This window comes from Populus alba, chromosome 18 (genome assembly GCF_005239225.2).
Source record: "Populus alba chromosome 18, ASM523922v2, whole genome shotgun sequence".
NCBI lineage: Eukaryota > Viridiplantae > Streptophyta > Magnoliopsida > Malpighiales > Salicaceae > Populus > Populus alba.
The window spans coordinates 14,057,231-14,085,191 of record NC_133301.1 but is presented as its reverse complement, the minus strand read 5'-3'; the positions used below and the strand labels follow the sequence as shown (position 1 = coordinate 14,085,191).

At 35.6% G+C, this 27,961-nt stretch overlaps 4 protein-coding genes across 6 annotated transcripts; 2 read left to right on the top strand and 2 right to left on the bottom strand.

The window, feature by feature from the left end:
- The first annotated feature begins 1,775 nt into the window (after positions 1-1,775).
- LOC118052100 (uncharacterized) lies at positions 1,776-12,241 on the top strand. Of its 2 annotated transcripts, none has more exons than XM_035062934.2 (20): positions 1,776-3,096; positions 3,413-3,875; positions 4,195-4,282; positions 4,369-4,550; positions 4,667-4,803; positions 5,010-5,076; positions 5,646-5,811; positions 5,947-6,058; positions 7,260-7,335; positions 7,441-7,623; positions 7,748-7,908; positions 8,493-8,598; positions 9,036-9,240; positions 9,353-9,639; positions 9,749-9,870; positions 10,041-10,185; positions 10,302-10,394; positions 10,966-11,039; positions 11,339-11,392; positions 11,480-12,241. In XM_035062934.2, exons 1-20 carry the CDS (start codon positions 2,081-2,083, stop codon positions 11,778-11,780), a joined length of 4,038 nt encoding a protein of 1,345 aa, XP_034918825.1. In that variant the 5' UTR covers positions 1,776-2,080; the 3' UTR covers positions 11,781-12,241. The 2 variants fall into 2 exon arrangements, with proteins under 2 accessions (XP_034918825.1, XP_034918824.1); XM_035062933.2 differs by having other exon boundaries at positions 5,944-6,058.
- Positions 12,242-13,041: 800 nt separating this feature from the next.
- LOC118052101 (actin-related protein 6) lies at positions 13,042-16,386 on the bottom strand. Of its 2 annotated transcripts, none has more exons than XM_035062936.2 (8): positions 15,826-16,386; positions 14,727-14,922; positions 14,588-14,651; positions 14,203-14,287; positions 14,041-14,091; positions 13,881-13,943; positions 13,647-13,794; positions 13,042-13,510 (listed from the first exon to the last, which is right to left on the bottom strand). In XM_035062936.2, the coding sequence occupies exons 1-7, from the start codon at positions 16,248-16,250 to the stop codon at positions 13,665-13,667; spliced, it is 1,014 nt and encodes a 337-aa protein (XP_034918827.1). In that variant the 5' UTR covers positions 16,251-16,386; the 3' UTR covers positions 13,042-13,510; positions 13,647-13,664. The 2 variants fall into 2 exon arrangements, with proteins under 2 accessions (XP_034918827.1, XP_034918826.1); XM_035062935.2 differs by having other exon boundaries at positions 15,565-16,385.
- A 2,479-nt stretch (positions 16,387-18,865) lies between these two features.
- LOC118052099 (probable clathrin assembly protein At4g32285) lies at positions 18,866-21,394 on the bottom strand. Its single transcript, XM_035062932.2, has 2 exons — positions 21,221-21,394; positions 18,866-21,009 (listed from the first exon to the last, which is right to left on the bottom strand). The coding sequence occupies exon 2, from the start codon at positions 20,961-20,963 to the stop codon at positions 19,095-19,097; it is 1,869 nt and encodes a 622-aa protein (XP_034918823.1). The 5' UTR covers positions 20,964-21,009; positions 21,221-21,394; the 3' UTR covers positions 18,866-19,094.
- A 2,763-nt stretch (positions 21,395-24,157) lies between these two features.
- On the top strand, positions 24,158-27,657 carry LOC118052098 (BRAP2 RING ZnF UBP domain-containing protein 1). Its single transcript, XM_035062930.2, has 11 exons — positions 24,158-24,596; positions 24,765-24,873; positions 24,978-25,092; positions 25,203-25,300; positions 25,670-25,776; positions 25,923-26,172; positions 26,397-26,450; positions 26,624-26,767; positions 26,875-26,939; positions 27,225-27,279; positions 27,361-27,657. The coding sequence occupies exons 1-11, from the start codon at positions 24,295-24,297 to the stop codon at positions 27,520-27,522; spliced, it is 1,461 nt and encodes a 486-aa protein (XP_034918821.1). The 5' UTR covers positions 24,158-24,294; the 3' UTR covers positions 27,523-27,657.
- Positions 27,658-27,961: the final 304 nt, after the last annotated feature.

The window sequence follows — 27,961 nt, the reverse complement described above, 5'->3', positions numbered from 1 at the left end:
TTTTTTATTTCAACATATCAAAATCATCAGAAAAATATTTTTTTAAAATATTAATTTAATATTTTTTCAAGCCGAACACACTTAATACTATTTCAAAAGAAAAGGAAAACAATAAACACATGTTCACGTGTGTTTGGTATCGTAGTAGTTTTTGTGGTTGTTGTTTGAAAACAATTATTTTATAAAAAATACTTTTAGTTAAAGTTAGTTTGATATTTATACATATTTGGTTAAAACTATGATTGAACAAAAAATAATTTAATGTGTTTAGTTAAAAGAATACTTTTTAAATTGAAGTTATAAAATAATTATATATATATATATATTAATATTGATGGTTTTTAATTTAAATATTGTAGATTAAACTACTGCTATTATATCATGAAATAAATAATATTTATATAAAATATTTTTTATTGTTTCATTAAACTATCTACAATTATATCACGTACGAAATTCATCCGACAAGGACTATAATTTTCTTGGTTTCTTTAAGCACGCAATAACATCAATTAAAATATCATCAGGAATAAAATCATGATAACAATCAAATTCTACAAATATTACATTATCAAACGATTTTTTTTTTAATTTTTTAAATAAAATATAATTAAAAATAAAAATAAAAATTGATTTTTTTTAATCGGGTTGGACCCGATTTAGAGTGTATTTGGCAATGTGGTAGCGGTTGCTTTTCAAATAGCTTTTCGTGCCGAAATACATGTCAATAATATTTTTTTTATTTTTTAAAAATTATTTTTAATATCAGTACATCAAAACAAGAACAAACCAAATTAAATTTTAGCAAAACAAAAAAAAATTCAAAATTTTATCGTAAACGGATGTTTTTTTATTTTTCAAAAATTAAAAGCATATCAAAACGGTTTTAATATATTTAAGTAAAACTTTGGGATTCAGCTGAAGAGTGAAACTTTTTACTGTATGGGACGCGGGATGCGGAGAAGGAGAAGCTGCTTTCTTTAAATACGAGGTTCAAACACAATTTATATGAGTCCCACACTAACAATAAAGTGAGTTTTTTCATTATCAAACATATTATTTATGTTATTTGCTTTAAAAGCCGCGTAAATAAACAGGGACAAAAGATTGCTTATTTATATTATATATTTATGTGACATTTACATGTATTGATATACTATTACTAATTCAAGAATCAATGTTTGGATTTATTGAATCTGAAATAACAATTTATCGACGATGAACACGTAAATCTGTTCCGCATTGATATTATATAGTAGCACGATTGGACATCAATTAGCATTCCACCTACATCTATGCATTACTAAATCGAGTCACCCTACAAAAAGTGTCGAGCCATTATTGCACCAAGTTTAGAAACAAGCTCTTTTCAAATGGAACCAGGTCTAACAAGGTGACTTGCCAATCTTGCACCCCACTAGCCCATCAATGGCAATCATCATGGTCTCCTAGGCACGAGGCCGATCAATATGCTACCAGACTTCTGAGTTCTGACTATAGTTATCAACTTCCAGTCCAATCAGATTAAAAATTTAGATTATTTAGTCGACCTATCAATTTAATTAAAGCCTACATGACACTATTTTAATATATTTTTTAAAATAAGATGACATTTCTCGAATAATTTCTGTATATATAGTTTATAAACGAGATATGTATAATTAGATCAATATCAAATCTAATTTAAAGACCCTAACTAAAACTAAATTATAATTGATTTTGTTTTTTTATGATTTTAAAAATATTTTTAGTTGAAAAAACATTAAGTTAGTATTTTTTAATAATTTTTATATAATAATATTAAAAAAATTTAAAAAATTATTTTCATATATTTTGAAAATCCAACTAAAAAAACTTATGTTAATGAGAATGGTTGTGGCCAGTTAAAAAAAAAAAAAAGACTTTTAAAAAGTTTAATTCCCATTCCAAACAAAACTCCCCGTTTCAACGCCATCGTCTCCCTTACTCCAGAAGGAAAGTCAGCTCTCCCCTCTCCTCTCCTCTCCTCTCCAATGCAAAACTGAACAGGTTCCTCCCCTCCCCACCTTCACCTTCCCCTTCCCCTTCCCCAGCAAATACAATGTCCCTCTCTAGATCACAACCAAACACCACCACAACTGATACAATCCTCCCTGGTCCACCTTCCCGTAATAACTTTTCCTCCCTCGATCTTTCCTCTTCAAATCTCCTCGCCTTTCCCTCCGGTTCTTCCATTTCCATCGTTGATTCTCTTTCCCTCCAATTAATCTCCACTTTTCCTCTCCCTCCTCCTCCTTCTTCCTCTTCCTCTCCTTCTCTTTCCCCCTTCATCACTTCCGTACGCTTCACGCCTTCTCCTCTCAATCGCAACCTCCTCTCCACCGAACCTTCCTCCTCCCACCTCCTCCTCGCCGCCGCCGACCGCCATGGCCGTATTGCTCTCCTCGATTTCCGCCTCAAGTCCATTGTCCTCTGGCTCGAACCTGATCCCAATCCGAAATCTGGTATCCAAGACCTCTGCTGGATCCTCTCTCGTTCCGATTCATACGCCCTCGCTGCCATTTCTGGTCCTTCTTCTCTTTATCTCTACACCACCACCGGCGCCGCTTCCACTGCCACCGCTTCGAATTACTGTTTCTTTAAGTACGATGCGTCGCCGGAGTTTTTGTCGTGCATTCGTCGTGATCCTTTTGATTCGCGGCATTTTTGTGTCATCGGACTTAAAGGATTTTTATTGTCGGTGAAAGTGCTCGCAGAGAGTGAGAATGACGTCGTTTTAAAGGAATTTAAGATTCCGACGGATTATAGTGATTTGTTGAGGCTAGAGAAAGACGTAACGCCGAGCAGTGGTGGTGTGGGAGGATCCTTGGCGCCGGCATCGGCGGTTTTTCCGTTGTATAGTGTGAAAATGGCGTTTTCACCACAATGGAGGAATATTCTGTTTGTCACGTTTCCTAGGGAGCTTGTGGTTTTTGATTTGAAATACGAGACCGTGCTTTTTAGTGCTGCATTGCCTAGAGGCTGTGGGAAGTTTCTAGATGTTTTGCCGGATCCGAATAATGAATTGCTTTACTGTGCTCATCTTGATGGAAAGCTCAGTATTTGGCGGCGAAAAGAGTAAGTGTTTCTGTTAATTGGAAAGTGAATTCTGTATTCATTTTGCAGCTCTTTTTTTCGTATGAAAATTATGTCAAGAATTGTTTTGTGAATTAATTGATTCAATGATATTTGTGTGGGTTTATGGTGTTATTGGAGAAATTGTTATGTAGGCTCGGACTAATGATTGTTTCAGTGAACTTCATTATTGCAATTGGTTAGTGTGATTGTTTTAGATAATTTGATTGTTCTGGTATATGAAGAACTAGGGTTATGCAATGATTACTTGTGTTGTTGGGTGAAATAAGGAATGCGCTTATTGGAGTAACCATTGCAGAGGAGAACAGGTGCATGTAATGTGTGCAATGGAGGAGTTGATGCCGTCAATTGGAACATCGGTCCCTTCTCCTTCAGTTCTAGCTGTTGCCATTTGTCAGTCAGAGTCTACGCTCCAACATGTTGCTAAGATTTGTTCTGATGCACCTGATTCTCCGTCGGCTGAGGTGGATTTTGACAATCCTTTTGATTTCTGTGATGATACTGTTGTTCACTCAACTACACATATGATCTCAATTTCTGATGATGGAAAAGTATGGAACTGGCTGTTAACTGCTGAAGGGACTGGAGACAATCATAAGGATACGGTTGCTGATTCCCATGAAATTCCACTTATAGGGGACAATGCCAATGCTGTAGTTGTGACTGATGGACTTGGCAAAGAAGCAGGCAAGCAACAAGAGCTTGGGAATGGCCATAAAAACCGCCTCTCATCTACTTTGAGCCAGGATTTGTCGTTTAAGGTAAGTGAATAAACATCTCATCTTGAATGTTATTTTATGTTTAGTTTTATGCAACCTTCTTGGTGGCTGTTGGCCATAGACTGTAAAATTAGTAGCTGAATTGAGGAAGATTATGACTTCAAAATACAACCATAGTTCTGCAAGTTTCTGCTCTATTGCCAAGAGTTTGTTTATAAGTGCAAGCTATTATGTTACCTCTCTCCCTTTTTTTGTTGTATTATTAATGACGGATGACAATCTTGGTGTGTAGATTTAGTGTTCATCCTATGTTAATTCTAGCTTTATCTGTGCATCCTTATGAGCCAAATTATTGATGCAGATCAATTTAGTTGGACAGCTGCAGCTTCTTTCTTCGACGGTTACTATGCTGGCTGTACCCTCTCCTTCTCTAATAGCTACTTTGGCCCGTTAGTTTCTTCTTGACACTAAATCACTTGAAGTCAATTTTTTGTTCTTGTTATAACCTAGATTAAGTTGATTATTTACTGTGAAGGTGGGGGGAATTATCCTGCTGTAGCTGTTCCTCTGGTTGCTCTGGGTACTCAATCTGGGACAATTGATGTTGTTGATGTTTCTGCAAATGCTGTTGCAGCTAGTTTTTCAGTTCATAACAGTATGGTTAGGGGGTTACGATGGCTTGGAAATTCTAGACTTGTTTCATTTTCTTACAATCAGGTAAATGACACTGAATCGGAAGTTATTGTATGAATGCATTATAGTAATCTAAGTTTTACTTGTTCATTCACATTTTTTCTTTAAATCTCTCTCTCTCTCTCTGTGTATTGGGACAGGTGAATGAAAAAAATGGAGGTTACAATAATCGGCTTGTTGTAACCTGTCTTAGAAGTGGTCTTAACAGACCATTTCGAGTTTTGCAAAAGCCAGAACGTGCACCCATTAGAGCTCTACGAACTTCTTCATCTGGAAGGTTGCTCTGAAACCTTTTTTTTCTTCAATTGTGATTGTGGTGCATTACAGTTTCAACTTCATGTACAACTGCTAGCTATATATTTCATTGCTGTTCAAAATGTTTCTTCATACTACTCATCTGCTTCTGTTCTGTTTGTGTACTGATACACACATCACATTTATATGTTTTTATTGGTAGCTTACACCTGAGTTTTAAATTTCCAGGTATCTTCTTATTTTATTCCGTGATGCACCGGTGGAGGTTTGGGCAATGACAAAAACTCCCATCATGGTTTGTAGGCTGATTGATATCTTCTCCTTTTCCATCATTACTCAAAATATTTGCCTTTTAAATATAACGAGTTTTGTGGTCTTAAGGTGATGTAGGAAGTACTTAATCTATTTATCTTGTTTAAGAGGAGGGGGAATGCCAAAACCTGAGATTTCTCTTGGTGCAAATGGTTGTTTTACTTTGGATAATGACATAAGATGAATCTATGTTTTTCCATTTGCATGCTAATTTCTTAAGGTAAATAGATTTAGTTTGTTTAAAAATATACAAGACACTGTTAAATTCAAAATAAGGCTAAAATTCATTTATAATAAAAAACTTAATCTCTTAGCATGTAGTTGTGGACGTCAATCTTATCTCAGTATTTTCACATACCATGTACCTTCATGCTATATATTTTATAACAGCCGCCATTCATTACTTTTTCCTTGACTAAATGAATGTCTGAAGTGTAAAAATTTTCTTACTCATAGTGAATGGTAGAATCTTGAGTTATAAACTTCTGTTTGGTGATTTTTAATTATTATTTTATCCATTAGATAATTATTATGCTTTATATCCTCATGTAGCTTAGATCATTAGCTCTTCCATTTACGGTATTGGAATGGACTCTTCCAACAGTTCCTCGGCCAGTTCAAAATGGTCCTTCTAAACAAGTGTTGTGGTCATCAAAAGATCAAATGCCTGTAGCACAAGATGGAGCATCCACTGCAAAGGAACCTGCATCAGAATCCAGTGAGCTCTTTTTGCTTGATTTTCTAAATTATTAAGTAGATTGGTTGCTAGTCCAAACCATTTGATCCAGTTTATTTTCTTGCTTTCTTATGTTCAAAATCTTTTAAACAAGGAAGTAGCTTTTATGTGCAGCAGCAGGAAGCTCAGATGCTTCTCAGGATGACACTGCTGAAAGTTTTGCATTTGCACTAGTAAATGGTGCTCTTGGAGTTTTTGAGGTTCATGGGCGGAGGATCCGGGATTTCAGGTACAAGTATTTGATGCGAGTTGTTGCATTAGGACATTTGGCATTTGTTATGCCTGAACATCCATTGCTTGATTCTCTTGTATTTATATTTTAGCCATGAGCATGGGCTTGCAACTAGAGGATGTAGGTTGAACACTGATGAACAGCCAATTTATGCCAAAAAAAAGTTGAAAATATGTTGTTTTCTTAGAACCCTACTTCATTGGAAGCATGACTGGCCAACTGGATAATAGCTTTAACTTTTTTATGTTTTGATCAAGTTGGATTTTCTTTTCAATCATTCCCCATCAGCATCTGCCATTGTTAGCAAAACATGATGGTCTTATAATAAAAGGGAGGCCGGGTATGTAACTTATGATTCGTATTCTGTGGTAGGGATGAAGCAAAACTTTTTCTAGTATTTTTGAGCAAGCTGTGGTTGTAAAAGAGGTAAAAAGCCAAGAATGTAGATACAGTCCTGCTTGAGTTGGATATGATGAAGTGCTTTAACGTTTTCATTTTGCTCGACAAAATAAGAACTCTCAAAGAACCAAAGCCACCATTTGCTCTTAGGAAGGAGATGCCTTTAGCATCCTAATTTAAATTATGAAGTCCATATAGATTTCACTTCTGGTTGATAATGAACAGGATGTATGATTGAACATGAATTTATTTTTTCTTTATGTACTAGGTTTCTGTTAATTGTACTTTTACATTTTAAGTATCGATATTTCTCCTTTTCTTACACCAGCCCCCCAAGGAGAAAAGGATCTGTAAAAGTCAAAAGGAAATACATAGTTTATGAAGCATGTACCATGATAAATTCCATCATAGATTACCACTTTCTGCAGTCATGTTTGCTGTGATTCATCTAATGCTTTTTCCCATTGTAATGTGGTGATTTTCTTTGCCATGTTCATTGCTTCACTCATCTCAAAGGTGAATAGAGCCTACAAAATGGCTTGAATAAGAACAATTGCCTTTTGAATTCCCCTATATAAAAAAGGCACTATATTTGCAATTTTACATCATGGACCATGGAACTTGAATCACAGATGCAATTTTTCCTTTCCTTTCTATCCTTTTCAAAAGCAACACATCTGGTTTGCACAATTACTATCATCTATCACCTTCAAATGCTACAGAGGTAGTTCTGTTGTTTGTAGTACATGGTGTATAGTTGTTTGCCTTATCTCATGAAGTTTTCTTTTCTTGTCTATAGACCGAAATGGCCTTCATCTTCATTTGTGTCTTCTGATGGATTGATTACGGCCATGGCCTACCGCTTGCCTCATGTTGTATGTATCATTATATTCCTAATTATTTCAGTTGATTGGCCATATCAACAACTTAATTGTTCCAAAGTTTCTATTGTGAGAGGCAGTGACTTGACTACTTTTCAGGTCATGGGGGATAGGTCTGGGAACATACGGTGGTGGGATGTAACAACTGGGCATTCTTCATCATTTAACACTCACAGGGAAGGAATCAGGAGAATCAAATTCTCACCTGTTGTTCCTGGAGACCGCAGCCGAGGGCTTATTGCTGTCCTTTTTTATGACAATACCTTTTCTATTTTTGACCTTGTAAGCATGAAATATGGCAACGAATCTTGTTCCTTAAAGCATGGTCTGCATTCATGTTACTGTGATACAGAGTCTACTGTTCTGCTGACAAATTTTGATGTCCAAGCTATTTTTTTATTTGCAGGATTTGCCAGACCCGTTAGCTAATTCCCTTTTACAACCTCTATTTCCTGGAACCCTTGTGTTGGAACTCGATTGGTTGCCTCTGCGAACTAATAAAAATGACCCTCTGGTATTATGTATTGCTGGAGCTGATAGTAGCTTTCGCCTTGTTGAGGTTAACATGTATGTGCCGCCAAATATATGTTGTCGAACCTTTTTTCTTCACTTGTTATTGTCTTTATATTTGAAAGGGTGAAGTGGTGTCTATAATAAATAACTTTTTAAAAAACATTCTTGATAGGACTGGTCGGGGATTTAGGTGGTGCTGTAGCATGAGACAATCTGTTTTCTTTGCACTTATTATCTCTGGAATATAATCAGATTGAATTGTACAACTAATTAGCGAACATGATTTGATGGAGTCTGATTAAATATTTTAGAAACTTTTTATCTCTCTTCTGGGCATCGGACATTGGGGATTGTTCATACATGTCTGTTATGCTTTGCCAACTACAATTTTACTGTCTCTATGTTTTGTGCAAAGTGGTGATTTGGTAGTTGTTTTGCCGTAAATTGTTTGATGATGTTGATCAGTGACTTTCACACTGTTGATATTTGTATTGAATATTCCATTCAAAAATTCTAGTGTGTAATAATGCTTGATGAATTAGCTTTAATATAATGTGATTCCTCTTAAATTTTTTTCAATGGATATTTGTTATTGTTTGTGCTTTGATACCAGTGCCTGTGGTCATCTTTTCATGCAGAAATGACAAAAAACTTGGCCATGGCCTCCAACCCCGAGCTATTAAAGAAAAATTTCAGCCTATGCCTATATGCTCTCCCATACTGCTTCCCACACCACATGCACTGGTGAGAATTACTCTCTCTCTATATATATGTGTGTGTGTGTGTGTGTGTGTATCCACCCATCCATCCATCCTTTAAGAAAAGAAAAATCAAGGGGGTGGCTCTCTTTTAAGAAAACAAAAAACAAGGAATGGAAATCAAATTGTTGATGGACTAGAAATTCAACTGCCCCTCCCCCACTCCCTCAACAACCCAACAGCCATCTATTCCCCAATCAAAAAAGAGAGAAATCTTTTGAAAATAAATCCTAGGCTATGTTTTGCTAATCATGGAGGTTGTAGCATTTCATGCCTTGCATTTACTGTCTAGGATATGGTGACATCCAAAAAAAGGCTGTGGATAAAGGCATATCTGTTTGTCTTCCAAAATTGGTGAATTTTTCGTGGATAAAGGCTGTCATTTATGGTGACCACCAACTACTGTTGTTGTTCCTTGTGCAGGCATTGCGGATGATCTTGCAATTAGGTGTCAAAGCCTCTTGGTTTAACACTTGCAGCACAACTATTGACAAGAGGCCTCACTTAATTCCTGGAACTGCTTCATTCAAAGGGGATCTCCGGAATTACATGATTGATCTACCACCTGTCGGTGACTCTGTGGTGCCAGAAATGCTCCTCAAAGTGTTAGATCCTTACAGAAGAGAAGGTCAGTCATGGGTGGCCTGTCCAACACGTGCACTACATAAAGAATCTACCATATGAGCATTTGTTTTAATTGGTTTAGTACTCACACATTCCTAATGTTTCCATTGCTCTAGGCTGCATACTTGATGATGAAACGGCTAGACTATATGCTATCGTAGTCAAGAAAGGCTGTGCTGCGAGGTTTGCATTTGCAGCTGCAATTTTTGGTGAAACCTCAGAAGCATTATTCTGGTTGCAGTTGCCTCGTGCTCTTAAACATTTGATGGATAAGCTAGTTACGAAGTCAACACAGAAAGCGCCTGTCTCAGCATCAACCCCAGAGCTCGATGACGTGACTATGCTGAACAGAATTTCATCAAAGGGGAGGTCGGTAATTGGGACTGAGAAAAAGGATCCATTGGTAAGTCATTTCATGTTTTCACTTTGTAAAATGCTAGATTGCAGATATTATGGTGTTTAATCATTTATAATGTATTTAGCATTTTATAACTTGGACTATCCTGTGGCAGAGTGAAGGTCAACTTAGATCAATGGCTTTCCAGAAAGAAGAACTATGGGAAAGTGCTTGTGAGCGCATTCCTTGGCATGAGAAATTGGAGGGAGAAGAGGCTATTCAGAATCGAGTGCATGAGTGAGTTCCTTGCCTTACTGTTGAATGTTGCATGTACTGGTTATCTTTTTTTCCCCAGCGGATCTTCTATTTATTGATTGAAAGCATGGATCTAGCATATGAGCTTTCTTCCCTTGCACCTGTATTTGGGTTTTAGAGTGATGATTATATGCCATATTCTTGATAAACAGGCTCGTTTCTATTGGGAACTTAGAAGCAGCAGTCAGCTTGTTGCTTTCTACTTCTCCTGAGAGCTCTTATTTCTATGTAAATGCTCTACGTGCAGTCGCTCTCTCGTCTGCTGTGTCAAGGTCTCTTCATGAGCTTGCAGTTAAGGTGAGCATTGATATAGAACAGCTTATGTTTCAATGTTAGCACACATCCTGCCATTGGTATTGCACTACCTACTTCTATGTGCATTTTGACTTCTCTACTACCATGTTATCATCTAGGTTGTTGCAGCCAACATGGTCCAGACAGACAGATCATTGTCTGGCACTCATCTTCTTTGTGCTGTTGGAAGGTATCAAGAGGCTTGTTCACAGGTTAGGTTCTATATCAAACCATCTGTGGTCCTTCAATGTCTCTGAAATTGATCACCAAAGTAACATATTATGATCTATTGCTTGATATCCACGCTGCAAATTTGTCTTTCATTTTGGATTTTTTCCATAATTGTTGAACAGTTGTAGAAATTGCACAGATTAAGTGGAAATAAATCTCAACAGTAATAAAATATTTATTCCATAATGATCCAATGACAACAGGGACATGGAGAAATGCACATGTCATAAAATTAATAGTATTCATATATCACTGTTGACTTTCCATGACAGTTCGCTGAATTAATGACAAGTTGAAGGAGATTTTGGATTGATCCCATCTATATTGGTTGCAAATCCAATGATACTTTACACACAAGCATGACTTTTCTGCACAAAACTGGAGGCAAAAAAAAAAAAAAAAGGCAGACAGGGCATTATGTCATGACCTCTGACTTGGAATTTGTTTTTTATCCCATGACATGTGGAGAGGACTTTTTGTTCCTTTAGCAGGGTGTTAAATTGAGAAATGATTATTTTTTCCTAGACTGATAGAATACATAAACTTGTGCAGTTGCAAGATGCAGGATGCTGGACGGATGCTGCAACTTTGGCGGCTACACATTTAAGTGGATCTGATTATGCAAGGTTATGATCCTTTTCATCACTAAATTTGAGGATTCTGTTAGCATTTTAAGGTGCATCTTGCAAAATTGCATAGCCTTTTATCAATCAATTTCCAGACATCGATTTCATTTCTCAATGTGGTTGCTTGTGCATGTGTAATACAATAGCACATGTGCTGTGTGTGAAGCATCTCTAATCAATCAAACCCAAATCTCATCTAGAATCCCTCATATTTTGTCTGCATTGCACATCTAGGCATTTGCATAGGTATAACTAATTTTGAACCATGCTAATCATACTTGCAAATTGTAACTTCTTAGGGTGTTGTTAAGATGGGCCAACCATGTCCTCCATGCCGAACACAACATCTGGAGGTACTATCATTTCTGGTTTTGACGTTTGCAATGTTCCCGTCAATTTGCTAATGTTCTCGTCTTGACGTTTGCAATGGGTCAATGCAGGGCTCTTATTCTTTATGTTGCAGCTGGTGCATTGCAAGATGCCCTAGCAGCACTCCGGGAAGCACAACAACCTGATACAGCTGCCATGTTCATACTTGCTTGCCATGAAGGCCATGCACAATTTATATCAAATTTAGGAAATTCAGATGACGAGTCAGGGTCTTCAATCAAGGATACTCTCGTTGGCTTGCCAGGGTTGAATCCAGAGAATGAAGATGTCATTGCAGTAGGTGAATATTATGGACAATACCAAAGAAAGTTGGTGCATCTGTGCATGGACTCCCAGCCATTTTCTGACTAATTAACTGAGCAGACCACCCTATTTAGCAACGTTTCTCTCGTTCAAGTGATAGTGATGCCTATTTCATAGGGTGATAATTTCAAGTTAAAGAGACCATGTCCATGTTAAGGCACCATGATTGCAGGTTCAAATCTGAAAATTGAGTTGGATTCCTATTTAGGGTTTGAAAATTAGAATGAGCAGAGTGATACACCCGTCTATATAAACTCTTTCAGCTGAATTACTCTGGCGATATTGTCTGTTGTAGAGAAAATCACTGTGATGGTTGATAATGTTGTAGCTCATGTTAAAATTTCCACTGGAACTCGCAGTAAAGAATATGGTAGGAAGGCGTAGTTATATAGTAATTCGTTTGTATTGTTGCAAAAGCACAAGAAATTTGATATGAATTATGTTATTGATTTTCAAGTCACGTTTTGTGACATTTTTTGAGGAAAATAAACTAGTGTTGATTGTTATTACTGCCTTGATTCCTTTTATTTTTTTTAGCGAGAAGAAAGCAAGCACGGGTTTTCAATTCAGAGCTGAATTGAGAGGTATGTGCTGGTTTCAATCTCTCATGGGTTTTGAGACGCTGCTGTTTACATGTTTTGATCGGGCATCTGGCTCCGTTTCTTATCAAAAGAATGAAGAGACAGTTGGCACTTGAGCTTGCTAGAAGATTGGTCAGCTTGAATCATTCTTGAAATTTGTTTAGATGAAACCAGTGAAACAAGCTTCATCACTGCTGGAGACTAATGCTGATGATTTATTTTGTTGAAATTCAACAATTCTAACAGAACCAGTAATGTTATGGAGGCATCGCCGCCTCTATTCACAAGCAGGCAGCTTTATTTGTTACTGTTTGTGATCGGCTCGCCTTTCCCTTGTGGGTGTTCTTCAATGAAAACGACATTCATTCGAAATCCACTGCAAACCCTACTCGTACAATACCCAAGAGCTGTTTCGGTTCAACCATGTAAGTTTCGCAGATTGGGACTTCGATTTTTATGACCTCTATCGTCCCCATGCTATGTTCCAAGGCCAGATTGGAGGGCGGCGTTGGGAGGATAGAGTCCCACTCAGGGTAGCTTGCATGACCATAACAAAAACTACAATATGACTTGTAACATTTCTCGGATTATGAATTTTGTAGAGGACAGTTCGCCGTCAGTTTCAATGAAGTTGTGTTGTGTTGTGTTGTTAGAGAAGAACGACATCAAAACGCAAACGACAAAAAGGATGGATGAGTCGATCACAATTGACTGTACGTAAACCAGCCTAGAAACCATGGTAAGGTTACCGGATATTTGCACGAAAAATGCCAAGAAACCAACAGGCACTAGTCATTGAACGCTCTCTGTTAAACAGGTGGGAATATGTCCCAAATAAAGAAAGCAAAACCCTAATAAGCAGGAATGGCCCTGGATTCGTGAAACTTCAATCTGGAATCACCATCTCTTGGATGCACAAGTATGGTGGCATGTTGGCTTTGCAGGAATATCGTAGGTGCAGTTTCTTCCACGGATTACCCTTTGCACCAAATAATTATAAGAATCAGGAGGCCAAAGAACAATGCTTCACCATGTCATAGTGATGAACGTAGATACGTCAGGTTTCTGGCTTCAGAAGTAAGCCAATTGGGCCTGCTTCCACCTTTCTTTTGATCAACATGCATGCAAAAGCTCATCGCAGAAATGGAGGGACAGCTGGCTGCAATTTCCTCGTGTGCTGTTTAGTTCTTCCCTCCACTGGTAAGAAAAGGTAATTCAAAATGAGAATCTGACATCTAATGGAAATTCAAGAAAGGTATAGACTTCTGTATCCCTTCTCAATAAAACAACACATGTTAAATTGAAAGGTGGATGCAGTAAGGAGATAAAATACCTTGAGCAGTTTTGTTTCTCAATGAAAGAATCTCCTTCGACATCGAGCAGATCCAAGTTCCTCATACTCAGCCTTGGTAACACACATTGCTTCAAAATCAGGACTGGATGCCAAAAGGGATCCACCTCGCCACACGCCTAGAATAGGACTGCACAAGCATTACAAAATTTTATCAATTGTGAAGCGGCAGCGTTTCAAAGACAAGCTAATACTTTCAAGGAGGGAAGAGTTTACTCTTCTTGTGTAGTTATCTTCACTTGATAGTCATCTGGGACAAGAGGTCGAAGCTCCATTTCACTGTAATTTTATGCAATATAAAGTTCAAACATTGCCTCTCAAGATAAAATAGAAAAAATTCAGAGTGTAAGCTAATAGGAGAAGTTCATGCGCTTACAGTCTCTCAGCAAATCTAGGGAACAATGTGCTTCCACCAGTTAATATAATGCTGTCCAAGCACAAGTTTTAAACAGTTATCACTTGGTATTGGGAAATAAAAACTAAAAAGAAAAACAGTGAAATGCTTGATGCATGAAATCCCAAGACTTTGTGAAAGCACCTTTGGTAGAGTAGAGGATGAAGAAGAGGATGGCAAGAGTTCACAGCTCGAACAATGCACTCTGCTAGTCCAGCCTGATTCATACCTGCAGAAATAGTTAAAATTAGCACCATTTTCAAATTCGCTTCCTCAAGGAACAGCCAAACATAAAACACTTTCCTCCTTTTAATTTCATTACACAACATCTATCTACAAGACTAGAATATTTCCTGATACATTCCTTTCTCTCTAAGAAAAAACCACGCATTAATTATTGTAAAAGCAAGTCTCCAAACACATGTTTCTCAAACCATGTAGCAGCAGGAATAAGTCCAGAGTGCTCCTATACCAAACTGAAAGCATACAAGTGTATTTCACTTCTCTAATAGCAAGGAACAACACAAACCTAAATCTGCTGGGTGGAAAATCATCTCTGGAACCAGGAACCGTTCATTTGTCAAGTCAAACTCCTGTACAGATGGCAAAATTATCATTTTATTAACTTTGGCCAGGAAACATTCCTTTCAAAGGTAACAAGAACTCACATTTTTAGTTAAATCAACTTTCTTTCTGTCCATAATTTCAGTCCGATCCATATCCTTCCTCGTTTCTAAATACGCTCCATCATCCACAGTGAGATACTTCTTTGCTTCATCTGGGTCTTTAACAAAACCTTTTGTGTGGGTCACTCCATCAGGTAGAACATAAGTACACCTAAAAAAATTGTCGTTTCCTCGTCTCCTAATACAGAAAACTTCAAAATTTCAAAAACCAATTCAAAGAATGACCATCCCAACCAACAAAGCTATAAAGTAAAAAAAAAAATCAATTTTTTATAAGCCAACAACAATCCCAAAAGCACACACACACGTCAAAAATGTTGTCCTTTCTACGTCTCCTATTACAAGTTGCTCAAAATCCTAATACCTGAAACCCAAAGAATCATCATTCTGCTGAAACAAAAACTCCAAACTATCAAGATAACAACTTCCACTTTTTGCTAACATTCTAAGCCAATAAGAAACCCGAAAACCATCCTTTTCATGTCCTACTATAACAAGTTCCTCAAAATCGTAAGAAACAAAGACAAAAATCACCATTTCTACTCGCAAACAAGACAGCCTAAAACTTTACACTAACAACATAGCAACATTCATTTTTTATTCACATTATCAGCCAACAACAACCATAAAGAACAACCCCCCGCCTCAAATAATTGTCAAAGTTCCTCAAAATGTTACTGCCAAAAACCCCAAAACAATCAGAATTCCTACTGGCCAACAAAATGAAGTCCAACGCTTAATATTATGAAAAACACAACAACTTTCCATTATCATCACATTATAAGCTAAACAGCAACCAGAAACACAAACAAAAACCCACCTTGCAATCTTCAAATCTCTAGCAACATCAAGAGAAACAAAGCACAACTTCTCCTTAACATCATCCATAATAAAACTCTCATCCATAACACTAACACTCCTATAAGACACCAATTCCTTCAAAAAATTCGTCAACGCTTTTCCTCCTAAATCAATCCTTTTCACTCCATAATTCAACGTAAAGTTCTGAAACACAGGCGCAGCATGCGTAAAACTAAACCCACAATCCACAACTAAGCTACATTGCGCTTTTGAAACTAACCCATATGGCCTTCTACTCGCCTCATAAAGATGAACCAACTTCGGTGGATCAGAAATGAACAGAGAATTGAACCCAAAATCTTCAAAAACAAGCTCATCCGTTGCACGTTCAATTGAAGGGAGAGAAAACAAGGGTTCTGTTAGTAGTAAAGAAGAGTTTGATGGGTTTATGTGGAGGAGATTGGAGAAGAGGTGGTTCCAGATATCGCGTTGGAGGTCTGGGTTTATTAGGTAGCCTCGGTCTATGGGGCGGCGGACGGCGGCGGAGGTGAGATCTTCTTCAGTGGTGGGAGTGGGGTGGAGGAATTTTTTGGAGGAGAGAGGACGATAGAGGCAGTTGGGGATTATGGTGGAGGGGTCACGTTCACCGCCGTAGCCGGCTTTGATTAGGCCACCGCCGTTGTCGAGAACGACGACGCTTGACATGTCGTTTGAGGATTAGGGAGGTGGTGGGTTTGTGTGGGACTTGTAGTGGTCGAGCATTTTCTGGGGTTCTAGAGGCTGATTGGCATGGTTTGAGAGTACTTTAAAAGTATATTTGATATTACAAAAAGGGAAAATGAAAAAAAAAATTAAGGGTTGAAGATTTGATTTGTTAAAAAAGGGTTTAGGGATTGGAAGTAAAATGAGTTATAACTTAGTCATTAAAGTGTATTTTAAACTTGTTAAATATCCTTTATTATTATATTAAATAGTTCTTTGATTAGTGTTTTCCATTTGGTAATTTTTTTTTATCAAAAATAACTCTAACCTAGTCAAATTTACTATTCTTTAACTATTTTTACCTTTTTCCCCTATTATTATATTCAAATAGAAATATAGGTCTGGTTAATATTGTGATAGTGATTTTTTTCTATTAAAATAATATTTATTTATTTTTTAAAATTTATTTTTAACATTAATATATTAAAATATTTATAAATAAAAAATAAAAAATAAATAAAAAATTTTAAAAATACTTTTAAGATGAAAGAACATTCATGCTCTAAAAGGTTATTGAGAAAGAGTTTAAAACAGGTATATATTGATATAATGTATATTTTCATTTAACTAAAAGCAATAAATTATTACACCTAAAAAGCTAAAACAACGTGGCCTTTTACTGTAGTTTGCTATAGCTCAAGAAATAATACACTGTCATCGACATTACTATATGAACAGTTTTATTTCGTTGTGTTGCTGGCTTTTTTTAGAATTTTTTTTTTATGAAATTAAATTAAAAATAATATTTTCAGTTAAAAACTAAATTTTTTAAAAAAATTAAAAAAAATATTTTTTAAAAAAACTATTATTATAATAACAAACAGACTCCTTGTGAACACCGTTATTCATTATCCACTCATTAAAACAAATAAAAAAATCACGTGAAACTGACATTGCAAGCCCAAGCACACGTCAGGGCATTAATTTTAGGGCTCGATGCGCAGGTATCCTACTTCCAGCCCCTGGCCTCTTTTTAAACTAAACTTTTTAAAAAAAAAAAAATATTTTTTTGAATATAATTTATTATAAATAAATATTATCCAATTTCGCCGTAATTTTCAAAATAAAATTATAATTTTTTTATGATATTATTAACAATTATTCTGTGAGTAAAATTATATAGAAACCTAATAAGTAAAATTATAATAAAAAATATATGCTCATGAATATTAAATAAGAATTAAATATTTATTTTTAATATAAATATTTTACATAATTTTTAAGCTAATTACTCTATTATTTATTTTTCTATTGCGTAAAAATTATTAGGTCTTGTTTTTTTTCTCAATTAAAACTTGATTTTCAAATAGCAATAAGTTTTTGTTTAGGAAACAATGTTTTTTCTAAAAAATATGTTTTCATAAAAAATTTTTTTAAAAAAAAGAATGAAGGAAAAGGAAAGGAAGTCTTTATTAAAGAGATACACCTTTTCCTTCTTAAATCAAATGATAAATTTTTTATGAATATTTTTTTTATTATCATTAAGTTTTTATTAAAAAACATTTTACTAATAAAAAACATGTTTTTGTAAAAAAGAAATACATGAATAAAAAAACGAAAATTCATCTAATAAAAAATATTTTTTTTCAGAATTTAAATTATTATTTTATAGATATATATTTTAATTGTAATAAAAATAACTAAAAGTTAATTATAAAAACTATCTTGCAGCATTATAATAAAAACAAACTAGTAGTTAACTCAAACAAAAAAGATTGTTTAAATAGATAAACAAATGGATTTAGAGGAAAACATAGAAAAAATAGGGCCGCCATTTTTTAAGGGACAAAGGGACTAATGTGTTTATTATCATGGTGCATATTATTTTTTTAAAAAAACTTTTTAATTAAAAATATTTTAAAATAATATTTTGTTCAGATTTTTTCTCTCTCTCTTACATTAATACATTAAAACAATCCAAAAACATATAAAATACATCAATTTCATGTCATGTCTTATTAGGTTGGTTGTTATTTGTGGCAAAACCTCAAGAGTCATGAACTCAAGGCCATTCCATTCTCAATATGCTTTAAAACTAAATCACACTGCATAATTAAGTTGTGTTTACTTCATTTTTAATAAATTACAGTAAATAAATTTTTTAAAAAAAAATAAATCATCTAACTAGCCGTCACCAAGCATAATAATTAATAGACAATAAGATTGACCAAAGCAGCTTGAAATGGTCATGCCATGACAGACTAATTGGACCGGCAACCAGTCCTGAAAGTTGAGGACTCAGTCAGGTCAAACTAACAAGGATGGTGACGATGATAGACTGAGAGATTCAAAGTGAACTCAATGCTCCTTCCATGCCAGTTGACACGTTCAAACATAAAGTTCAAAATCTCCTATTCACAAGAGTTTCAACAGTTTGAAACTAGAAAGTGGAAATTTAAGACATGAAGCAGGGTTTCTTTAACTCCTAAATTCAGACAAGGTTGCCTTCTGAAGTTGCCTCGTCCAAGAACTTTGAACTACAAAGTAAGCCACCGAGAGACATAAAAGATAACACAGATAGAATTCATTTTAGTGTGAAAATTCAATGACGAAAGAAGTAAAAATAATGTCCATCTTGTATTGTAAATTGTAATATAACAAATTCAAAATCTTGCATGTCCCTTGCTCCCTGCGATGCAAGGAATTACTAATTACATAAAAAAAAAAAAAAAGGAATCATAACGGCCAGAATTCAAAAAATCTTCACAAAGTGATGCAGATCAGGAAAAAAGCATGACAGTAATGTGCATCATATGAAGTGCGAGCAGGTAATCGAGACAAGCGATCTTAATAGGAGGGATAGTAATGCCCTCCCAGCTGCCGCATGCCACTGACCTGTGGCATCCCGGAAGGCATCACCATTGGATGAGGACTAGGGCCATAGTAACCAGAGGCACCATTAATCCTGTCCAAACCCACTTGACCGTGCATCCCATCCCTTCCGTAATGTTGCCAGAGCTGCTGTTCATTTACTAGAAAATGCTGTTTCCTCTCCATTTCTGCTATCTGCACATAGGAAGGAGGCGGAACTGTAAGGGAGGCAGCGAACGGGTCCCGATTCTGAACCGGCTGTACTGTCCCGTCAGGAGCAGGCAATGCCAACACTGGTGTTGCACTCTTGCCCACACTACTAGCACTCCCGCCAGTCAGTTGTGTTGTGCTCACATGTTGCCTTGCTGCCCCCTGATCATACATTCCATTCAAGAGCAATGAATCAAATCCACCCCCTAAAGTAGCTCTCTGTTTTGATAGATTGCTAGCTGACTCCACCAATGCCAACTCCCAATCTGCTTGACTACTCTGAGCAGCTGGGGTTTGCCATGCTGAAGTCACTTCAGGTTCTCTTGGTGATGGGAATGCTACCCACGCACCATTTGCATTTGTAGTTGGGGGTCCAGAGAACAAAGCCAAAGCCAATTCGTTGCCCTGCTCATCTGCTGAAATGCCATCGTCCTTGAGATTTACCAAATCTTCTGTCATCTGTTGAGGCTGAGGCTGAGGCTTAGGCTTCTGCGAAGGAGGGGGTGGAGGAGGGGTGTAACTCTCTGGAGGAGGAAGAGACTTGACCTCATTCATATCAGGTTCTTGGTCTTGCTTAGCAGGAACCTTCTCCTCTATACTTCTCTCGGAACTCTTAGTTCGTCTATTAGTCATTTCTCTCAAGCTCTCCCCGAGGGCCCCCAAAATATTTTCAGTAATCTTCTGCACTTCAGGATACTCAGATGATCTTCCAATTCCTATATCCTTGCACCAATCATAAAACACCACCAGCTCATCAATTATCTTGGCTGCACCAGCATAAATATCAAAACCTTTAAGACAATATGCATACTCCATCTCAGTAAATCTATCCAACAATACCCCCAATGCCTCACAAACCTCAGTGTATAGTCCAAAACTCTCCTTCACCACCTGGTAAAGGGCTACAACCACCAATCTATCATTCTTGGCTATTCCTGTTGGTCTGCAAGCCAAAACTCTATCAAGGATCCTCAACTGCTGGTCCAATATGCCTAAGAGTCTCTCGGGCTTCATTTCCCTAATTGCTGCCACTTCCATCTTCTTTTCACGCCTAACCAAATCACCATAGGAGCTTGATCTCTTGGGCATCCCATACTCAAATTCATCCCTATTCTCTCCACGTCCAAACCCATCACCGCCCTCATCAAATTTCCTCTCATCCTCCCTCACTTTCCTCTCAAAAACAGAAAACTCAACCTTCTCATCGAGAAACATCGCGTAAAACCTCACAAACCCTGTATGATCCCACGAATTAGAATGCGCCTCATCTCTAAAATCCGACATATTCAAGACACGCATCCCATTCCTCGTCGCAAACAATAACGCCTCCTCAAACAAAGGGTTCCCATCAATCAAAATCCTATGGACAAGCATCAAAGCCTTCAAAGCCACAATCCAATCACGGGTTTTACTTATCCTTCTCGATATAGAAGCCACACAAGCATTCACATAACCCCTTGAACTCGAAATACGGCTTATAATCTCCCTATAATACTTCTCACCAGCAGGATCCTCATCATGACTGGTAGCTTTAACAACCAAAACCTCAAGTTCTGCTGATGTGTTCGCTGCCACTTTCGCTATACTTATACTTGTCTGATCTTTCACAGCCCCGATTGCTTTACGTAGTGCCATTTTTCTCCTCTGTCAGGATATCAGCCACCAAAACTCTATCCTTCGCCTTAAAAAATCAAGAAAAACCAATAAAAAATTAAATCTTTTTAAATGGGTTCATATCAAGCAAGCCTAAACTGCACCTTCATCAATAAAACTGCAACTGGGGTGTTCTTTTTATTTTACTTTAACCTTTCCTCGGTTTTTTTCATGGATTCTTGATCAGTCATAATCAAGTAAAAGAGAAAATTGAAAAAAGAAAGAGAAAAAGACAGTACCTTTGGCTTTGAAGGTTCAAATGGTATCGACCTTCAAAATGGGAGATCTGTAGACTGTAGAGGTGGCTGTATATATCCAAGAAGAGGTTGACACTGCAGTGAAAGAAGGACTCTCTCTCTCTCTCTCTCTCTCTCTCTCTCTCTGAGACTGCTTTGATTGTGTCGTGTTTCATTTCTGTACGCTGTTGTGGTACTTTATTAGAGGCAACAAAGGCTGGCTTTCAAAAAAGCGCCTAATAGGCGGTGAGATGATGACTTTGAAAGGATAATGTGCTGCGTGTGATGAATTTGGTCTTGCGTTTTGAAAAAAAAGAAACTCGCACTGAAACGCTGGCATTTTTAATTTGTTTAATTAATTGGTTGGCTTTTTAACGGATTTTTTTAGATTAACGGACTTTTAGTAGCCCTTAAAATTTATGATACAACGAATTTGATTAATAGGGTGGGGGAGATTGCCTTTTCGTTTTAATTGAGTTTTGACTTTGAATTTTTCTCAAAAAGTATATGCCATGGTTTTAATCGGCGACCTTCATGAGTCAATCCGATAATATGTTAGTTCAAACCTTCATTCACTGTAGATTTTATTTTGAATCGGTTTTTTCCATGATAGCCTAATTCATAACCTTATTCGAGCTACGTCTTTGACAATATTTAAAAATACAGTTAAAATTATATGTTTTAAAAAGTTTATTTTTTTTATATTTTTTTTTATATTTTTTTTTAACTTGTTTTAATATACTAATATTAAAAAATAATTTTTAAAAATAAAATAAAAATATTATTTTGATATATTTTCAAATAAAAAACAGTTTAAATTTCTATTTTTTTTTTACTTTAAATTAAAATAACATTTTTAAGTTGATCAATAAACCTTAAACCGGATCAACCTTAAATATATTCTTGTAAGTAGGGTATATGCCACCATAATACTTATTTTACCAAATAAATAAATAAATAAGGTTATAATATTGTATCTTCGAAACACACGTTACCGTTTCTATATAACCATTAGCCATACCCTATATCTTTATTAAATCCAATCACACATCACATGTTAATAGATGACGACAAAGTATTATGGTTATAATACTTTATTAAATCCAATCACACATCACGTGTGTTTCCTTCAACCCAACTTATTTTACCAAATAAATAAATAAAGTAATCCAATAGTTTCATAAAACTATGTTTTATATATATATATATATATATAAAGTCTTTGGTTTTTCTGAATTTTTTTGCTGGGAAGATGGTCTGGCTTTTTTTAAAAAGTATTTAACGAGTGTCTTTGGATTATTTATTAAGAGGTTAATAATTATTAGTTTAATGGTGGTTAAATGTTGCAATCATTATATGATTTTGGATTTTAAACCTCTCATTTAATCATATCATAAATCTAGTGGTTGGCATCAATGGCTTAGTTGATGGTGATTCAATTAAATTCTTAAAATTAAAAATTCATTAGTTATTAAAATATTCGAATACCATTAATTAGCAGCTAACAATAATGAATGTTTTGAAAACGGCCATTAGCTTTTCCAATAAAAAATAAAACAATCCGTCAAATAAATACCTTGTAAAACAAAACCAAACGTACAATAATTAATTGTTTTGTACCCACTCAATCTTTTAATTATGTATATATAATTCAAGTTTGAATCATCTAGTTACTGGTTATTGAAAGCTTATATAATTATTAATTTTAAAATCTGTAAAATTAATTAAGGTATACGTAAGCTGGCATGCAGAGACGGAACCAAGGAGTGGCAAGCAGGCCCAGGCCCCTGCAAGACACCCCTATAAAATATTTAAGATTTTTTTATTTATTATTTAAATATAATAAGTAACAGGTTATCTAATAATAAATTATTATTTCATTAATTGATTATCTTTAAATATAAAATTATCTCTTTGTTCAAGTTGTAACAAAAATATATATAACCTATTCAATTTAATCATTTTTTACTATTTTTTATCTTTTTTTTTTAGAATTCTAACCAAAAAAATATAATAATACAAAGTAACGTAGAAAGATTAAAATAAAGTTGCTAATTTATTTATTGTCCATCAAAATAAGGTAATTAGTGACCCAAATTTAAAATCTTTTGTTTTTTATGTTTGTTAAGAATTTGGTGAGGTTTTTATATTTTTATATATAATTCTGCTATTTTTTCTAGTTTTACCATTTTTTATTTTTTGTTATAGTGAATGTCGTTTTTTCTAATAAATTAGATATATTTTATGGATTTGTTTCAATTAAGTTTGGATTTTTTTATGTTTTGTTTTTAGCATAATCATCAAAACTATTAATTTTTTTTCTCACATGTACCTTACTATCACTAGGTCCAATAAATTTAACATGATCTTTCTAACCAAATTAAATTCTTTAAAGAGTATATACTTGGTTTTAATTCAATTTAAGTTTTTTTTTATGAATCAATAATCTCATTTTTTATGTTAGATTTGCTTTTATATATCATTTTTTTTAATATATTAATTTTGCTTTTATATATTAGTGTAGTTTACATGTAAAAATTTATACCTTGTTATATTAGTTATGACCCTCCCTATTAAACAATCCTAGCTCCGCATCTGCTAGCATGAACACTTATATTAATAAAAATAATACACATGTATTTCATAACTCATCAATGTTATTATATCGGTCAATAATTTAAGCTAAAAAAAAGTTAATATTATTTTTAAAAATTAAATAGATTTTAATTAAATCATGCTAAATCAACTTAGCTAACTTTCATTTAATTATTTTCAAATTCAACTCAGATTAGTTTGGATTAACGAGTTAATAACAGTGGAACTCATACTACTTATTTAGTAGAATTTTATCAATGTTAAGTTTTATATTTCATGAAAAATCTTAATATGGTCCCTGTTTAAAAAAATTCAGTAGAATTCTAAGGACATGTCCTTTCCTACTGTTAGCTATTTAACGGCGAACACCTCACTTTTAACCTAACCGCCGATTTCCCGCGACTCTCTTTTTGTTTCTGTTTCACCATTCTCTCTCTAGCCCAACCCCAAGTCAACTCACCGATCCAACTCACTCCCAAAAAATGTTCAGCCTCCGAGTCCACTCAGTAGACAGCAATCATCCTCTAACTCTTGAAGAAACCACCTTCATCTCCGCCGCCGCCACCACCTCCACCGCGGCAGCCACCAACAAATTCAATGAAAGGAGAGGCATTTCACATCTATATCGAAACGCATCGCAGAAATCCTCACTGCCAAACCCTAATCCTAACTCTCGATCTACTTCTCTATTCGTCGTCGCCGTCCCTAACTACTTCTCCGAAGACGACTTCATCAGATTCTGCGGTTCCCATATTGATCATGTCCATGTACTCCTCTTCATCAGGTGCTACCGAAACCCCTAATTTTATCCCAGATTGAAAATTCTGTTGTCAGAAACTCTAATTTCATAACTTATGTTATCGAAAACGCTAATTTTTACTGTTAAGAGCAGAAAATTAAATTGATCATAACAAAAACTCTAATTTGTTTATCTTATGCAATTTTTGTTTAGGAATGATGGGATGGAAGATAGGTACAGTGTGTTAATAAAGCTTGATAATCAAGTAACAGCTGATAGATTCTACAATAGTTTCAATGAGAAGCGATTTTCGCCATCTGAGGTTAGTTAGTGTGAGATTTCGGTTTTGGTTATGTTGATTTTGATTTTGTGTTAAGTAAATTGATGAATATAAGTGTGTTTATTTTATGATGGTAATTTTTGTAGGCAGAGATTTGCCATATACTATATGTGCTTTCTGTGGAATTCACGGAATCGGCAGAAATAGCAAGCACTCCTCTGGAAAATTTCACTGAGTTGCCAGCTTGTCCAATTTGTCTCGGTTAGTTGCAGTTTTCCTTCTGTTTTCTATACGTTTTTTTTTCTGGGCTGGAGTGAGTGTGATTGGTATATGGATTATGGTATGTTGATTTTGTGTTTTGTTGCTTTTAGAGAGATTGGACCCGGATACTAGTGGAATACGCAATACTCTTTGTGATCATTCGTTTCAATGTTCATGCACTTCAAAATGGACCCACTTGTCTTGCCAGGTAAGCTAGGTTTTTTTTTTTGTGTTGGTGTGATCAAGCTTCTCGAGGCTTTTATCAGTGACATTGCACACACAACAAACTCTGTTTTTGGTGTTTAGTGAACAACTTGGCTGTTATGGTAAAGGATCAATTCATCTATTTTTGTTAGCACAACATGATGTTGGACCATTATTATAAATAAGAACTGAAGGGCACATTTGTTCGAGTTCTATGTTTCTCTCTTTCCACATTGAACAAAATAAATCCCAACACCACATGGAAATCATAATATTCTGGGGATTCAATTGATGTATCTTTTTGTTATGAATATAAAAGGTAGTGATTTGGTTATCCTGAGAGGATTTTGATTTGATATGCACATTTTGTCAGGTCTGTCGTCTTTGTCAGCAGCAGGATGAGAAGCCAGCTTGTTCTGTTTGTGGAACTTCAGAAAATTTGTGGGTTTGTCTGATATGCGGTTTTGTAGGATGTGGAAGGTAATGCAACACTTCACTTGCTGAGTATTCTTGTGTGAAGGATCTGAACATACCATATAAATTTCATAGTTCATATGATAACTGTAAGTTATCCTTGTCACTTGCTGGGAGTACACAGCCACTCATGCCTTTTTCCCTGAACTCAGATATAAAGAGGGACATGCTAAAAGGCACTGGCAAGATACACAGCATTGTTATTCTCTTGATCTGAGAACACAACAAATTTGGGACTATGTTGGTGACAACTATGTTCATCGGCTGAACCAGTCAAAAACCGATGGCAAGTCGATAGATACAAACTCTTGTTGTATGTCGTTTGAAGGAGATTGTGGCACTTGTGGATGTAGTGAGGATTCTGGAATTAGTGGTGCTCTCTTTAGCAGCAAAGTTGAAGCAGTACGTGTTTCCATATGAGTATTACTTACCTTGTCTAGTACAGCCAAAACTAGAGATGAAAAAACTTATTATTGTGGGATTTTTTTACCTTGCATGATACTACATGTTAAGGAATTTGATAGGGAGTTTACGGCTCTTGCAGACAGGCATGATTAACTCAATAATTAACATCGTTAGCCTTCCATTGTACATGTCTTGACTTTGTTTCACATGCTTGGTAATAGATTGCAGATGAGTACAATCGTCTTTTGGCCACTCAGCTGGAGGCTCAAAGACAAGTAAATACACAGTTTCCAGCATCTCGCCACCTCTTCTCTTTCTTTTCCTTGGCTGGTTTGCAGTTGATCTCTAGTGTTCTCATTTGCGAAATCTGCCTTGTTTAAATTTCTTGTTGAAATAATTCTCTAAATTGTACTCTCTTTTTTTTCCAATTCTCATTGCATTCTTTCAGCATTATGAATCTCTAATTATTGAGGCCAAAAGTAAAAGACAAAGTTCCATTTCAGAAGCAGTAGAGAATGCTGTGACATCCACTATGCGGGATATCCAAAATAAATTGGAAAAGTGTGAGCAAGAAAAAAATGCTGTAGCAGATGTAAGTGTTCGGGTATCTCAACAAGCTTTCAGAATTTGTATATGATAAAGGTGATGGCCTTTTGCAGCACTTGGTTTCCTAATAGATTCACTTCTTTTTGTTCTTAGATCAATCGGGGTCTCATCAAGAATCAAGAAATTTGGCGTAAAAAGGTCAAGGAAATTGAAAATAGGTATGCTTTCCATCCCCCGCCCTTTCCTTTGTGGGGCTGAATTTGTTGTTTTGATTTGTTTCTTTTGGTGGGCGAACGCAGCTTTTTTCCAACTAGTATTGTTTCATGTTTTTATGAATATCTCTTGACTACATGCTGTAGAATGTAGACTTGGTTTCCATTGGAATAGGTGCATGCTGCAGAAACTAACTAGCATGTTTCAGATGCACAACTTACAGTGAATCCTTGCATTCTTTTCACTCTTTTCTCTATGTAATGAATGGAAAATTGTTTTGCTTTTCTTAGGGAAACTTCATCTTTATCGTCAAGGGACGAGAGAATACATGATCTGGAAGAACAGGTGATACAATAAACTTCCAAATATTATCTTACGACTGATTGAAAATACTTGTCTTACTAAAGTTCAAATGACCATTCACAGATTCGAGATCTCACAGTCTACATTGAAGCTCAGAAAACACTTCACACCATGACAGATACAGATGATGGGATTAAAGGAGGGACATTGTTACCTGTACCTCCGAAGCAGTCTTCGCCAGCCAATAGCCGAAAACACACAAAACTGGGTCGTAAACGGAATTAGATACAATGTTTTGTATACTTGTATAGAGTTAATCTGATAAGCTAAAAAGAAACAGAGTTTTTGAGAAATAAAAATCTGGGATTCACATTGATATTATTAGTTGTCTTTATAAATATAATAATGTTATTCATCCCAGATTAGTTCCTGAAATATTATTATCAACTATTGATGGGTATTTCAGGTTGAATAGCGTTGTTCTTCTATATGTACACGCTTGCCAGTATCTTTAAGAGTTTTTCAGAGGGTCGGTCTTAAACATTTGCTGCTTGGATAGGTGTAGGCCGACATCCTATTGGACAAGCCACAAGGGTCTCTGCAACTGCAAGGGGGTAGGGTACTGTCATCTTTGTTGTATGCTGACATGACTGGAGTAACCAATCCTCGAATGACTAGTGTAATTTTCTTTCTTATTTTTTTTTAGAGGGCTTTCGCCCGCTTG

Excerpts from the sequence above, each read along its gene's own strand:
- LOC118052100 (XM_035062933.2), top strand. The coding sequence starts at position 2,081 with ATGTCCCTCTCTAGATCACAACCAAACACCACCACAACTGATACAATC. Across the intron at positions 6,059-7,259 it reads CGGAGGATCCGGGATTTCAG|ACCGAAATGGCCTTCATCTT; the intron begins GTACAAGTATTT and ends TCTTGTCTATAG. Across the intron at positions 10,186-10,301 it reads TTCATGAGCTTGCAGTTAAG|GTTGTTGCAGCCAACATGGT; the intron begins GTGAGCATTGAT and ends GTTATCATCTAG.
- LOC118052098 (XM_035062930.2), top strand. The coding sequence starts at position 24,295 with ATGTTCAGCCTCCGAGTCCACTCAGTAGACAGCAATCATCCTCTAACT. Across the intron at positions 25,093-25,202 it reads AGCTTGTCCAATTTGTCTCG|AGAGATTGGACCCGGATACT; the intron begins GTTAGTTGCAGT and ends TGTTGCTTTTAG. Across the intron at positions 25,777-25,922 it reads GGTTTTGTAGGATGTGGAAG|ATATAAAGAGGGACATGCTA; the intron begins GTAATGCAACAC and ends CCCTGAACTCAG.
- LOC118052101 (XM_035062935.2), bottom strand. The coding sequence starts at position 16,250 with ATGTCAAGCGTCGTCGTTCTCGACAACGGCGGTGGCCTAATCAAAGCC. Across the intron at positions 14,092-14,202 it reads CATCCTCTACTCTACCAAAG|CATTATATTAACTGGTGGAA; the intron begins GTGCTTTCACAA and ends GTGCTTGGACAG. Across the intron at positions 13,795-13,880 it reads AAGATAACTACACAAGAAGA|TCCTATTCTAGGCGTGTGGC; the intron begins GTAAACTCTTCC and ends ATGCTTGTGCAG.
- LOC118052099 (XM_035062932.2), bottom strand. The coding sequence starts at position 20,963 with ATGGCACTACGTAAAGCAATCGGGGCTGTGAAAGATCAGACAAGTATA.